We start from the raw sequence: 13,413 nt of genomic DNA, 5'->3' as shown, positions 1-13,413 counted from the left end.
AGTCGATCTGCCTGCCTGCCGGTCTAACCTGTTTTATCTTAATATACCCCATTGCCATGGTATCCGGGTGCCTTTTGCATAACACCAATAGCATATAGCTGGGTCTCAGTGGACTTTCTCCATTTTTCGTCGTCAACATCCTGCTTGTGGTTCGGTTTTGGGGGTTGATTTTTATTTATTTTTTCAAATTTCAACTTTTAGCTTCGCTGCAGTTTTATTTCAAAACTGTCAGTTACAAAGACTTTCAAGAAATAATAATGGTGTTGAGAGACCCACCTGGGGGGCCAGATATTTAAAACCAGCTCAGTGCCCACTTAGAGACCAAAATAACAGGCCGGATTTTCAGAGGTGCTCAGTATATTGGGGTTTGGAAAATCAGCTGCTTGGAAAACCTGGCTGTAAGCGGGTCAGTGGGAACTGGGGACTTGAGACTCTGAATGGGAGCTGCAAAAAGCAACAGAGGGTCCTGTGGCACCTTTAAGACTAACAGATGTATTGGAGCAGAAGCTTTCGTGGGTGAATGCCCACTTCGTCAGATGCATGGGAGCTGTGCTTTTTGGAGGACCGGGCCCCTGGGTATGACCGTGAAAGAGGCTGCGTGTAGCCAGGGCTATGAGTAAACACAAGCCCTAAACTTGTGGGTTTTTTTGCACAGCTGACCCGTGGGAGGTTCCTTACCCTCTCAAGTGGAGACGGGGGGGGGGGGTGGCTATTTGACTTTTTTCTGCAGCCCGTCTTGTCTGCCCTGACCGGTTTGGCCCCCCCAGAACAACACCTGTCTGAGGCTCTGTCTCAATCTCCAAACCTAAACTAAAAAAAAAACCCCACTCTTTTTAAGTTGGGGGGTAGGGGGGGAAACCCAGCCCGAGACACCGCCTCCACGTCTAGACCCTGTGGGCTTGTTTTCGAAGCTGTGGGTCTCACAGGGCCCCCAGATCTCGGGAGCTGCTTTGTTCTGCAGACACCCAGAAAGCTGAGTAACTGGTTGGGGGCGTGGAGTGTGCCTTGACATCGCCAGGAGTTCATACTCGGGTGTTTTCAGTTTGATTAATGTGGGGAAAGTGTTAACAAGTCACCCTGCCCTTGTGGATGCTCAAACCCAGTCCAATAAGTCACTTTTACTCAAACAACCCGGCCCGAGCCACGCACCGAGTTGTTTGCCAAGCAAGAGAAGTAAAAAAAAAAACCACCTCTCAATGCTTCCTCGCGGGTGTCCCCATCGTTGTGTGCAAGGGAGAACATTTTGCCTGTCTCTCCAGCCTGGTGATACTGAGAGCACATGGGTGTCAGCGGGGCGGCTGCACCACTGGAGAGATCTGCCCGAGGGTATCGCAGGCTGCTTTCTAAGGCCAGGCCAGGTGGCAGAGTTGCAAACGGTGCCTCGTTAGGTCACGGCCTGTCGTCTTTGCTGATTTCAGGGAGAAAACGGTAAAGACCCCTCCCCATGCTCTTATCTAGATAAGAGAGCTCTTCACTAGTACATCTCAAAGCCCTTTCCCGAGGAGGTTAGGATCATTAGCCCCATTTTACAGATGGGGAAACTGAGGCACGGGGAGGAGAAATTGCTTGCCCGAGGTCACCTAGCAGTAGAGCTGTGAATAGACCCCAGATCTCTTGAGTCTGAGAGTCTGTCTATGCTGCAGTCAGAGGCGTGACTGCAGCCCGTATAGGCATACCCCTGCTAGCTTTGATCTAGCCGGCTCCAGTGCCAACGGCAGGGAAGCAGCACAGACTGTGTGAGGGTGCTGGGAATCCTGGGGACGCCCTCGAGCGGTGAGCCCATGCGTCCAGGGCTTCGCTGCTGCTGGTATTTGAGCTGCCGAGATCAAAGCTAACCCAGGGGTTTTCTCTGCATGCTGCGGTCACAGCTGTGTATGCAGGGTAGGTGGATTCCCGTTCCAGGACTCTATCCATTAGGCCATGCTGCCTTCCTGCTACAGCCTCTGCGCCCACGCTACAGAATGGACTCAAGTCACCGCACGTTAGCTTCGTTACCATTCTCTGCCCCTGGCCTCTGAGAGTTAAATTCCCCCGAGGGGTCTGTCGGGAGGCTAGGAAGGCCTGTGAGTTCCCCGTGGCAGTAGGGAGTCCCAGGCCTGACCCTCCCGGTGTCGCCTGGCTCCAGGTAGGCCGTCTCCTCCTGCCGCGCGGCCGGTACCAGCACCGCGGCTAAGCTCCAGCCGCGGCCTCCCTTTGCAGGTCTGACTCGGGCCCCTCCGTGGCGAGCAGACGGGGTGGCGGAAGGTGCACAGACGTGGGCAGCGGGGAGACGGGGCTACCGGCCTGCCCTGGCTCCGTGCCACGTGGGCAGCAAGCAGGGAGCTGGCCACAACAGCAGACGGGCACCTGCCCTCTCTGAACCGGGCCGGGCCCTGCATTTGAGTAGGCAGCCAACCCCGTTGGAGTCACTCAGCCCTCAGATTGGCAGCTCTTTAGCGCTGGGTGGGGAACGGGGCACACAGATTGGACAGGCCTGTTGGGGGGTAGTTGGGAAAGAGGAGAGTGTAGTGGGTAGAGCAAAGGATTTTGGAGGTGGGGGCTGGGAGAGAGAGGCAAGAGGGCTGGGTTTGGTTCCAGGCTCTGGAAGGAAGGTTGGTCCAGGCTGGTGGTGAGAGCGGAGGGTCAGGACTCCTGGGTTCTATTCCTGACTCTGCCAGGGCAGGGCCGGTGTTACCATTAAGGCAAACTAGGCGGTTGCCTAGGCCGCCAAGATTTGGGGGCGCCAAAAAGCGGTGCCCCCAATTTTTTTTTTTTACAGCGTTCCTCCCTGAACGCGCGGTCACCGCTCCACTTCTCCCGCCTCCCAGGCTTGCAGCACCAATCAGCTGTTTGGCGCCGCAAGCCTGGGAGGGGAGGAGATTTAGAGCGGGGGCGGCGTGCTCGGGGAGGAGGCGGAGCAGAGGTGAGCTGGGGTGGGGAGCTGCCTCACTGGTCCCCTGGGGGAGGGGCGGGGGGGAAGCTGCCATGGGGGGGGCACCTCAGGGCGGGGGGGAGCTGTCGCGGGGGGCGCCTCAGGGCGGGGGGGGGGGCGGGGAGCTGCTGCAGGGCTGGGAAGGGGGGCGCAAGGTGGAAGTTTCGCCTAGGGCGCGAAACTTCACCGGCCCTGCGCCAGGGGCTGCTTTCTATCAGCAAACCAGCAGGGATGCCCCTGCCTGTGAAGAGCCTGCAACTCAGCTTGGCAAGGAAGCCAGCTCCTGTTGGTGCCAAGTGAGGGGAGGGTAACCCTCCTCCACCCCGCCCTGCCCCTGGTTTTCCTCCGGGGCTGCTGAGTTGCTCAGTTCTGTTTTACGAGTCTGCCTTGGCCCTGGTGCTGTAACATTTTGTTAGGACGCATCAGTCACCTGGTATTAACTGAGCCTCGTGTAACACCCCCCATCCCCACGCCCACGCTCCCCTGGCAGCCAGACACCCTCCCTGCAACCATGGCTAAGGCTGCGCCGCTGAAGGTTATCGTCCCCCCCGTTTCAGGTGGGGGAAACCGAGGCACACGCCGCCACAGTGACTCGTGCAAAGTCACACGGCAAAGTCAGCGGCGGCGCAAGGGAGGGGACCCAGGAGTCCTGACTCCCGTATCCACGAGACCTCTCTCCCAGCGCTGGCAGTAGAACCCAGGACTCCTGACTCCCAGTCCCCTGCTCTAATCACGAGATTCCGTTCCCAGACCTGTGGAAGGAACCCAGGAGTCCTGGCTCTGCCCCCTTCTGACAGATTCTGCTCGGGTGTCAAGGTCGACATTTCCACCCCTCAAGTGAGGCTCCCGCGTTTCATAACGAGCCACCTCTGTGCAAGGGGCCTGGTTTGCAAAGGCACTGAACTGTGTGCTTTTTGGCTCCTTGGCAAAGCAGGTCATGTTGGACACCAAAATCTGAGGTCTAGGAGTTTAATTTCGGCCTTCGAGTGTGAAGGTAAATCTTAGTTTTCAGCAATTAAAGCAATCGACACCAACATTAAATACACAGGGCGGGTTAATAGAGCAGCCGGCTGGAAGTCAGGACTCCTGGGTTCTCTTCCCTGCTCTGGGAGGGGAGTAGGGTCTAGTGACTAAAGGAGGGGCAGAGGGCTGGGAGTCAGGACTCCTGGGTTCTCTTCCCAGCTCCGGGAGGGGAGCGGTGCCTAGTGGTTAGAGCAGGAGGGGGCAGGGCCTCCAGACTCATGGGTTCTATATCCAAATGTGTGACCTTGGGCAAGTCTCTTCCATGCTCTGTGCCTCAGTTTCCCCATCTGAGGCATTCCCTCCTTATGCAAAATGCAGTGAGATCCACGGGCCAGGGGGCTAGGATTATTTTGCTGGCCATGGCCTTGGCTTGCTGGTAGGTCACGAAAACCCCGTAGGTTCTGCCCGAGACCTGAACCACGGCCCGGAGCAGTGGGGAAGGGAAACACACCGAGCTTCAAAGCAACCTGTGATCTGATCAGCCCCTCCCCTGGTGGCTGCTGCACGGATGTTTTTCTGTTTTCTATTAATATGTAAATATGCTGATCTTTCCTGGAACTCAGGGCGGGGATCACCGCTAAACAGCCCTGTGCGCCCCACAGCTCGAACTGCAACCCCCACAGCCACATGGTTTTGAAAAGTGGGGCAGGGGGAGTGCATGCTGGGGGGGAGGGTTAAACCACCAGTTAAAGTATGGATCTGCCAGGTTCTTGTGCGGTTGATCTAAAACGCTCCGCTGCTAACTGGGATCAGGGCAAGGAAACCAGTGCCTGCTCAGGATTATACTGGCCAGGAGTGCCCTTCAGCTGGGGGATCTCACGAGCCCCATTTTACAGGTGGGGAAGCTGCAGCACAGGGAAGCGGGGAGCGGCTTGCCCAGTAATTTAGCAGGCAATGCAGCCCAGGTGTCCTGACTCCCCTCCCACCCCTGCACTAGCTGCTCAACCCCCAGAGCTGAGAAAAGAACCCAGGCATCCTGATTACCAGTCTCCTGATCTAACCACTAGACCCCACTGCCCCCCAGAGACTGGGAGACGAACCCTGGAGTCCCCTGCTCTAACCATTAGTTCCTCCGCTCCCCAGTTAGTGTGAACACCTGCATAGGCTCTGAGAGTTTTGCAAGGGATCCTCAGAGTTTAGTCGGTGTATTGTAATAGCACCCAGGGGCTCCAGCGTGAGACGGGGGCCGGGGCTGCCCTCATGCGTGCCGTCACTCTCCAAGCCGTGGAGCAGAGGCGACTGGGTGCTGAAAGGGCCGGGACCACCTGAGTAGCTTATAAGAGGGGAGGAAGAATAGAGAGAAGTCCCTCCACCTGGGCCCATCCCCATAGCATCTGGGCTTGGGCTCCCTCCCCTCTCAAGTGTCAACACGGCACATTGCACAACACTGCGGGGCGGCAGGCTATTGGCTCACGCAGACAGGGAGCTGAGCCTTAGAGAAGGTCACCCAGGGCGCGTGTGGTCAAGGTAGGCCCATGCCTGGCCTAGTTGCCTAACCACCGGGCCATCCTTCTTCTCCTGCGGGCTGGGGCGGCGGGGGTTGGGCCATTGCTGGCCCCACTACCTCTGTGCCTCTCCAGTGCGCCCCGCTCTGCAGGGCATACGCCCCTCAGCTCCGTAGCAGCGCTGAGTGTGCCCGGCTTTCCCTTCTCCCAGGCCAGGTCCTGGCAGGCCCCGGCTCGGCGCAGGCCCCTCAGACGGACAAAGCCGGCGTAAGGAGCAGTGTGCACCTAACGGGGCGGCTCGGCCTGGCCTTAAGTAGGGCCGTGCCGTCCCCCATGGGCCAGCAAAGCCTGGGGGGGGGGGCAGGAGCAGGTTAAATAGCAACATGGCAGATGGGGGGACGTGGGCCCAGATTCTCAACGGTCTGTGGGCTCCTCATTTCCACTGGCAGGAGCCTGCGTCCCTTTGAGGACGTGGGCCTTGGAGACTCGGCTAGCCAGCCACGCTAAAGCTGGGAGCCCCAGTTGGGACTGATGTCTACATGGGAGCCGCCGGTCCGTGCATGGGGCCGTGGTCCCCTTGCGGGGGGTGTTTGGCTCTTTAGCTGGGGCTACCCTGACTCTTGCCTTTGGTTTTGGAGGTCCCTGGAGGTGACGGGGGGCAGCCGCCACCTATCACCCGCACACGTGCTGGGTTAATTAACGCGCTGATTTCGGCCGATGGGTGGCTTGAGCCCGCTCCTAATTGACGCAACGTAGGCCGGGTTAAACGGGACCGAGAGCAGCCCCTCTCCGGCCTGTTGCACTGGTTTCGCTGAGCGGGTTGAACGCCACGCTCCGCATTAAACCGCTGTCGCCCGTGTGTGTGTGTGTGGACAAGGCCGCGGAGGGGAGAATTCTGCTTTCCTGTCCCATGCGGTATCCGCTTCCCTGCTCCGGTACTCGCATCTCATGACTTAGCATGTTTTCCCACGTGACCCCCATTTCAGTAAGTTCCATGTGCCCTCCCCCACCCCCACCGCGGGCGCGTGGAACTTCCCGTGACGCCACGGGAAGCGTGACACGGACTCACCCGCTGACGCCCCTCGGTGGTTAAAGTCAGGAACGTTGGCCGGGGCTGGTTCCCGGCCGGGTTACGCTGCACTTTTTTGGTATCAAAGGATTTTTTTTGGAGGGGAAGGGGGGTTGCTTCCTCCCCTCCGAAGTCTTGGCTTCATCCTCTTACTCAGCCACCCGCGGGCATCACACGTCGATTATGGGGTTGCTGTGGGGGAATTCGCCTGAGACCTCGCTGACCTTTCTCAGGTTGAATTTACTGCATGAGCCATCACCTGAAAATGAGAGTTACTGGCAGCTTGCTCTCTGGCTTTTGAGTTTTTTGACTAATTCAGGCACTGGGTTCCTGTTTCTGAGTCAAACCCAAGCCCATTCCCACCGATTTGATTTGCTATAGATAGATTGAAAAGACCCAAAAAAAAAAAAATTACAATCATTCTGTTGTGAGGTTAGGGCGAATCAATTGAAGCTTGTGGTTTTTTCTTCTCGTTGGGTCTGAGTAGTGGGTAGTTGCAGAGAGGAAATGGAATGCGTAGGATAGAGGATGATTGTTATCAGACAAACTTACTAGCCCCCGTGTTGTTTAAGGAAATACAGGAATGTATCAGCACGCACAAGCCAGCCCTTGCTGCGTAGGGCAACCTGAAAGAATTCCCTTCCTGGCCCCGGGCTTAGCTGATGCCCTGACGCAGGAGAGTCGACAGAGAGAACTCTGGCTAGTCTCGTTAGCCCCATAAGAGTCCAGCCCCTTCTGCTGTGCTGCGGAGCTCTTGGCTTCGGGGAGATCTTGTCTCGGCGAGTTCCGCAGGCTAATTCAGTGCTGGGGGAAGAAGTGGGTCGAGGGGGGTTGAGAGTGTGCAGGTGTGTGCGCACCAATTGTACATGCGCAGTGTGTGATGTAAGCACAAAACAGCAGTACTGGGACCAAAGGAACCCCTGGTGTAACGGCACAGAAGTCCCTGGGTTTGGGCTAGTTCTCTGCTCCTTTTTAATGGGCTGCAGAGCCCTGTTGTTTTCTCTGGGGTGCCGTGGATTGTCTGAGTGTACTTGTGCCTGGTGAAGGACACCCGTAGCTTGTCCACAGCAGGTGGAGCAGGGAAGCGGATACCGCATGGGACAGGAAAGCAGGGTCAGACACACAGTACCCCCTGCCCACCTGGCGAGGGGAAGTCAGTCTCCATTATGACTCCACCCATGGGAGTCAGGCACCTAAATCCCTTCAAGGATCAGGGCCTTAGTGTCTCGGGTCAGGGCCAACTGCAAATGCTCTCAAACATGCTCCTTTTTGTGTCCGTCTCCTCGCAGCCGCAGTCTGGGCTCTCTCCTTGCTAAGGGAGGGATAGCTCAGTGGTTGAGCATTGGCCTGCTAAACCCAGGGTTGTGAGTTCAATCCTTGAGGGGGCCACTTAGGGATCTGGGGCAAAATCAGTACTTGGTCCTGCTAGTGAAGGCAGGGGGCTGGACTCGATGACCTTTCAAGGTCCCTTCCAGTTCTAGGAGATGGGATATCTCCATTAATTTAATTTAATTTAATTTAGTTAATAAATCCATCCCGAAAGGGGTAACCTATGAATACTGCTGTCTGTCTAACGAGCCGCGGCCCAGCAGGGGACGTGGCTTATAGAACGGCGACGGGGTGGGAGCTGCAGGGTGCAAAAGGCTTCTGGGTGCCTCCGAGTCACAAGTGGCTGAACATGGTCACAAAGGTCTGTGCAGCCGCGGTTGCAGCGGGCTAGGAGCTCTGGTGTTGCTGCTTGCGCCAGGCCGAGGGGAAGGGCCTGAGGTTCAGCCCATCTCGCCACAGCCACACCAGGGCATCTCAGCGCTCCATCCCGCCTGCTCTCCCAGCTCCCCGCCGCAGCAGATCAGACCATGGACCCACCTTGCCCTGCCCCCCTTGGGACGTTGCACTCAATATGATTTTATGGAAGTATTCTGATGAGTGTGAATATAATGTAACTAAAATATGCTTCATGCAAAAGGTCTCTTGTAAGGTATCATTACAACGCTTATAATCTACTGAGTGTGATCATCCTATTTGTATAAATGTACCACTCTTGTAGCTGAAACTAGAAATAGGAAATATAACTCTGAGGGTCTATTGTAATTATGCAAAGTGTGGGCCATTAATGGTGGTTTGGAATCTTGATGGCTCCCATCAACCAGGACAATTGACTGTGGATGGCTCTGTTGGCAGGCAGGCCTTCCTGTGAGTCAGGCTGGGAGGAATGAAGGCTTGGGGTCTTACAGTGACATGTGATCATGTCACCTGAAGTGGAATCCATCTTTAACCTGGTGTTTTTCCATTGAGATGGAGGGGTGGGAACCCAGAGGGATAAAGGATTCCTGCCTTATGCAAAAGATATATAAGTGGGTGAAACAGAACAAAGGGGGCGGCCATCCTGAGAAATCCCCTAGCTGCCACCTGAGCTGGAACAAGGGCTGTACCAGGGGAAAGGATTGTGCCCAGACTAGGAAGGCGTCCAGTCTGTGAAAGAATCATAGCATCATAGAATATCTGGGTGGGAAGGGATATGGAGGTCATCTAGTCCAACCCCCTGCTCAAAGCAGAAACATCTCTGAAGGTGAGATTTTATCTGTATTCAGTTTTATTACTGTACTAGGCTTAGACTTGCATGTTTTATTTTATTTCGCTTGGTAGTTCACTTTGTTCTGTCTGTTACTACTTGGAACCACTTAAATCCTACTTTCTGTATTTAATAAAATCACTTTTTACTTATTAATTAACCCAGAGTATGTATTAATACCTGGGGGGGGGGGCAAACAGCTGTGCATATCTCTCTATCAGTGTTATAGAGGGCGAACAATTTATGAGTTTACCCTGTATAAGCTTTATTTGGGGTTTGGACCCCACTGGGAGTTGGGCATCTGAGTGTTAAAGACAGGAACACTTCTTAAGCTCCTTTCAGTTAAGTCTGCAGCTTTGGGGCACGTGGTTCAGACCCTGGGTCTGTGTTGGAGCAGATTGGCGTGTCTGGCTCAGCAAGACAGGGTGCTGGAGTCCCAAGCTGGCAGGGAAAGCAGGGGCAGAAGTAGTCTTGGCACATCAGTTGACAGCCCCCAGGGGGTTTCTGTGATCCAACCTTCCCCCGGCTGAATCACACCTCGAAAGGCTGAGGGGAGCGGACTAGACAGGGCCGATCAAACATTGTGACCCATCTAAGCCAGGATCTGGCCCCACTTGCAGCCCCGCCGATTCCATCTAGTCCCATGTCCTGCTTTGGCTGGAGGCTAGGAGAGAAGCAACTCCCTTCCTGACCCCTGCCCATATAATAGCCCTGGAGCCTGCAATTTGCTAGCCCCTTTGCCTTAGCCTCACGGGGCCTTTAAAGCCCTGTATCAGCATGTTTGTGCCAATGGAAAATTGTGGTGCTTCCCCCGCCTCGTGGCCCCATTAGCTCGCTCCTGCCGGGGGGTGATGGAGAGTTGTTTACTGGTACCTGCCTGTGAGCAGCAGGTAGGGGTTTTCACCTGTTGGTGTGTGGTGAGCAGTGGAGGGGAGGCTGTGAGATTTCTCTGCCCTGGAGAAGTTTCTGCCTTCCTGCGCGGTGGGAGGTGTGTCCCAGTTGTGGGTTAGCGTCAGGCGATCTGCTGCCTGCTGAGGTTTCGAAGACGATGGGGGGACGAGTTCTCGGTCCTTATTTAGGGCGCCGATCGCCTGGGTTCATTACACAGCGGGGGGGGAGGGGGACATCGATAAGGGAAGCTCTAGAGAGGAAGAGCAAACCAAATGGGCGCCTGGCGTATCGCAGAGCAAACCAGCGCAGGAGCTGGGCCGGTGCCAGGCGGCTGCCTGTGGGGGGCAGGGAGGAGATGCTCGGGAAAGCAGCCGTTGGGCCTGGAAGGTGCGGGATGTGGTTACGCGCGCCCCTTCACAAGGGGCTTTCATCTGAGGGACTCAGAGCTCTTTGATGCTCACAGCTCCCTGTGGCCAGAGGCCCAGAGGGTTCAGGAAGACGCAGAAGCTGCTGTCCTGCTTCTCATCCCTGTTGGATCAGCCCCTCCCAGAACTCGGCATGTATCCCAGGAGTCCTGATGCCCTGTCGCCCCGCTCTAACCACTAGATCCCACTCCTCACCCAGAGCTGAGGATGGAACCCAGGAGTCCTGGCTCCCAGCCCCCCTACTCTAACCACTAGATCCCACTCCCCTCTCAGAGCTGGGGATAGAACCCAGGACCCAGATTCCCAGTCTTCTGCCTCACATACCCTCTCTCCCCCTTTCCAGCTTAATTTTTGGCATCACATTCCCACCACAAAGCAGCAGGGAACTCAGCATGTCAGTCCCCACAAACCCTTTGCTGTCAGCAGAGCCCCCAACCCACAGGCCTCGACCCTTGGATACAAGCAGACTTGGTGCCAAAGACTCTAAGCCCCAGTGACACTGGTCGGACCCCGGGTGTGTACGCACGAGCAGGGCATGATTCCCCGGTTTGCTCCGGGCTGTTTATTCATAGTCCCGACCCTCCTTTAAAATTGTGCGCCAGCCCCCAGTCCCTAGCAGTGACAGGCCTCGGGTTTTTGCAGGAGTTAGTTCAGGGGTAGAGTTTCTTGCCCTTCTGGGAAAAAGTTTACCCTGCACCGGATTCCATGAACGGCAGTCTAGGGCCTGACACATGCACAGCCATCGCTCCGCCCCAAACGGCAGCCCCGCCCCTCCTTGGGCCAGCAGGAGGTTGGAAGCCCCGGGAACGAGGTTCCAGAGCTGTTGGTGTAGGCTGTCTGCAGACTCAGGCAGGCATTGGTTACACTCGGGGCCCGTTTTCAAGCTTTTCTGTGCGTCCTTGAGGAGTAACTTTTTTCTTTTTTAAATCAAAGCTGAATTTCGGCGCTCATCCCCTAACTCCAGCAGCTGGGGCATTAGGACAATCAATGGTGTCTATGACTTAATCCAGTCTTGATCCCCACAATACACCCCTGCTTATTACTGCAAGATCCTAGGTGTCTCAATGTCTTCTGAGACAGTTTGTCTCTGTCCCAGTGGTTACAGCAGGGTGTGCCGGGGAGGCTGGGAGCCAGGACTCCTGGGTTCTGTTCCCAGCACTCATAGGGGAGTGCCAGGGCTGCCAATCCAGCTCCCTAAGGAAAACCCCCTGGCGAGCAGAATGCCCAGGCAGCAGCTGCCTGCGAAGGGGTTAAGGGGGCCCCCGCAGGCCTGGCTGGCCGATTATGAGATGATCTCCAGGTTATGTAACCGGCCATCATGTGACGATAATCTCCGGGGGGGTGGGCAGGGCGCTTATCAGTGTGGAAGAGCTTTGCTCCGGCTGGATAAATAACCCCTGGAAAGAGGAGCTGCTGGGCTGTACGATGGGGCGTGGCTTAGGCCCAGGGGGCAGCTCTGGCAGAGGGGAGCATGCCCACAGGGTGACCCTCCGGACTGGAGCAAAGGGGCTATTGCCAGTCTGCGACTTGCCAGCTCTTCCCAGCACCCCAGGACACACTGCTGCCCTCCCGGATGGGCCCCCAGCCCCACGGCCCTCCCTCCCCTTCAGGAAGCTGGTGCCCTGGCCCATCCAGAGCTCCAGCTGCGTGTTGTTCTCTCCACGGCCCCGCCGAAGGGTGGGGATGGAGACCCTAGTTAGTTGGCTCTTGGGTGAGTGTGTGGGGTCGCTTTCCTGCCCTGGCTCCCTCTTATGACCCGCCCCTTCTCCCTTGCTTTCCCCACCCTGTGCCCTTGGCTAGATCAGCCAGCCCCAGCCCTGCACCACGGCCCGGCTCAGAGAAGGCTTCATCGTGCAGAGAGGAGTGCCACGGAGCCATGCTGTCTAGTGGTTAGAGCAGTGGGATGGGTGTCGGGACTCCTGGGTTCTGTGCTCTGCCTTCGGAGGGAGTGGGATGGGGGGTGTGGGGTGTTAGGATATCAGGATCCCGGCAGGTTTCTGTTGCTGACGCTCAGCGGGCTGGGAGCCAGGACTCCTGGGTTCTATTCCCAGCTCTGCCCCTGCCTCGCTCTGTGCTTGAGCGAGTTCTTGCTGCTCCCTGTGCCTCAGTTTCCCCATTTGTGAAATCGACCTCTCCCCCTCCCTCCCGAGGCCACTGGGAGTGTGGCTGGGATCTGCCCCTCTCTCCCTGCTGAGTTTGGCAGCTGGCTGGAAGGCAGAGGCGGGATTAGCAGAGGTACGCTGGCCTGCAAATTGGTATCCAGCCGGGCAAGCACCCCTGCGCCCTGGCCAGTGCCTGGAATCCGGCCATGGGAGGAAATGTGAGACGAGGGTGCCCCAGTGTGGGCAAACTCTGCGTAACACGCAGCACTTTCCTGGGGAGTTGGCAAGATAAATTCTTCTTCTCTGTTGGCACCAGCTCCCAGCCAAGCTAGTTTATTCACATAAAGGCTCTACCCGCAATCCTGATTTAGCCATTTAAGGACCCCAGCTCTGCTCTCTCTTAAATGGAGTCACCCCCCGGGGTTCATTGAGGTGGTATGTGTAATAGAACCCAGGAGTCCTGGCTCCCAGCCTCCCTCCCCAGCTCTAACCCACTAGGCCCCGCTCCCCTCCCAAAGCTGGGAATGGAACCCAGGAGTCCTGACTCTCAGCACCCCCACCCCGCTCGCTCTAAGAAGCATTAGACGACAGTGCCAAAGAGCCAAGCAAGGGCATGCAGGGAGCAGCACACTCCGGCCAGTGCTCATGTTCTCTCTCTCTCTCTCTCTCCATCCTAGCACAAATAGAAGTGATCCCGTGTAAGATCTGCGGGGACAAATCGTCAGGGATTCACTATGGGGTCATCACCTGTGAAGGCTGCAAGGTGAACAACACCCCAAATCCCCACTCCCACTCCACCGTCCTGCCCCCGCTTGCCTGATCTCTGCCACCAGGGGGCGCCCCGGGTGTGGGATTCCGTTCCAATTCCCTTAGCGCTCCCAAATACACAGAGCCCTGGAACAGCGCCTCTCCTCCCCCCCCGAGGGGGCCGTGGGCCAGCGCTGGAGCAGATGCTGCCCAGGGTCTGCCAGCGGA

At 56.8% G+C, this 13,413-nt stretch overlaps 1 protein-coding gene across 4 annotated transcripts in view; it reads left to right on the top strand.

The window, feature by feature from the left end:
• RORC (RAR related orphan receptor C) overlaps window positions 1-13,413 on the top strand; it is a 69,021-nt gene that overhangs the window by 40,851 nt on the left and 14,757 nt on the right. For all 4 annotated transcript variants that reach the window (XM_065573610.1, XM_065573608.1, XM_005293706.5 and 1 more), the window contains one exon: window positions 13,116-13,201. In XM_065573610.1, coding sequence (XP_065429682.1) covers window positions 13,116-13,201 — 86 coding nt within the window. The remainder of the gene's footprint in view (window positions 1-13,115; window positions 13,202-13,413) is intronic.

This window comes from Chrysemys picta, chromosome 20, assembly GCF_011386835.1.
Source record: "Chrysemys picta bellii isolate R12L10 chromosome 20, ASM1138683v2, whole genome shotgun sequence".
In the NCBI taxonomy this organism is placed as follows: domain Eukaryota; kingdom Metazoa; phylum Chordata; order Testudines; family Emydidae; genus Chrysemys; species Chrysemys picta.
This window is presented reverse-complemented; position numbering and strand designations above follow the sequence as displayed.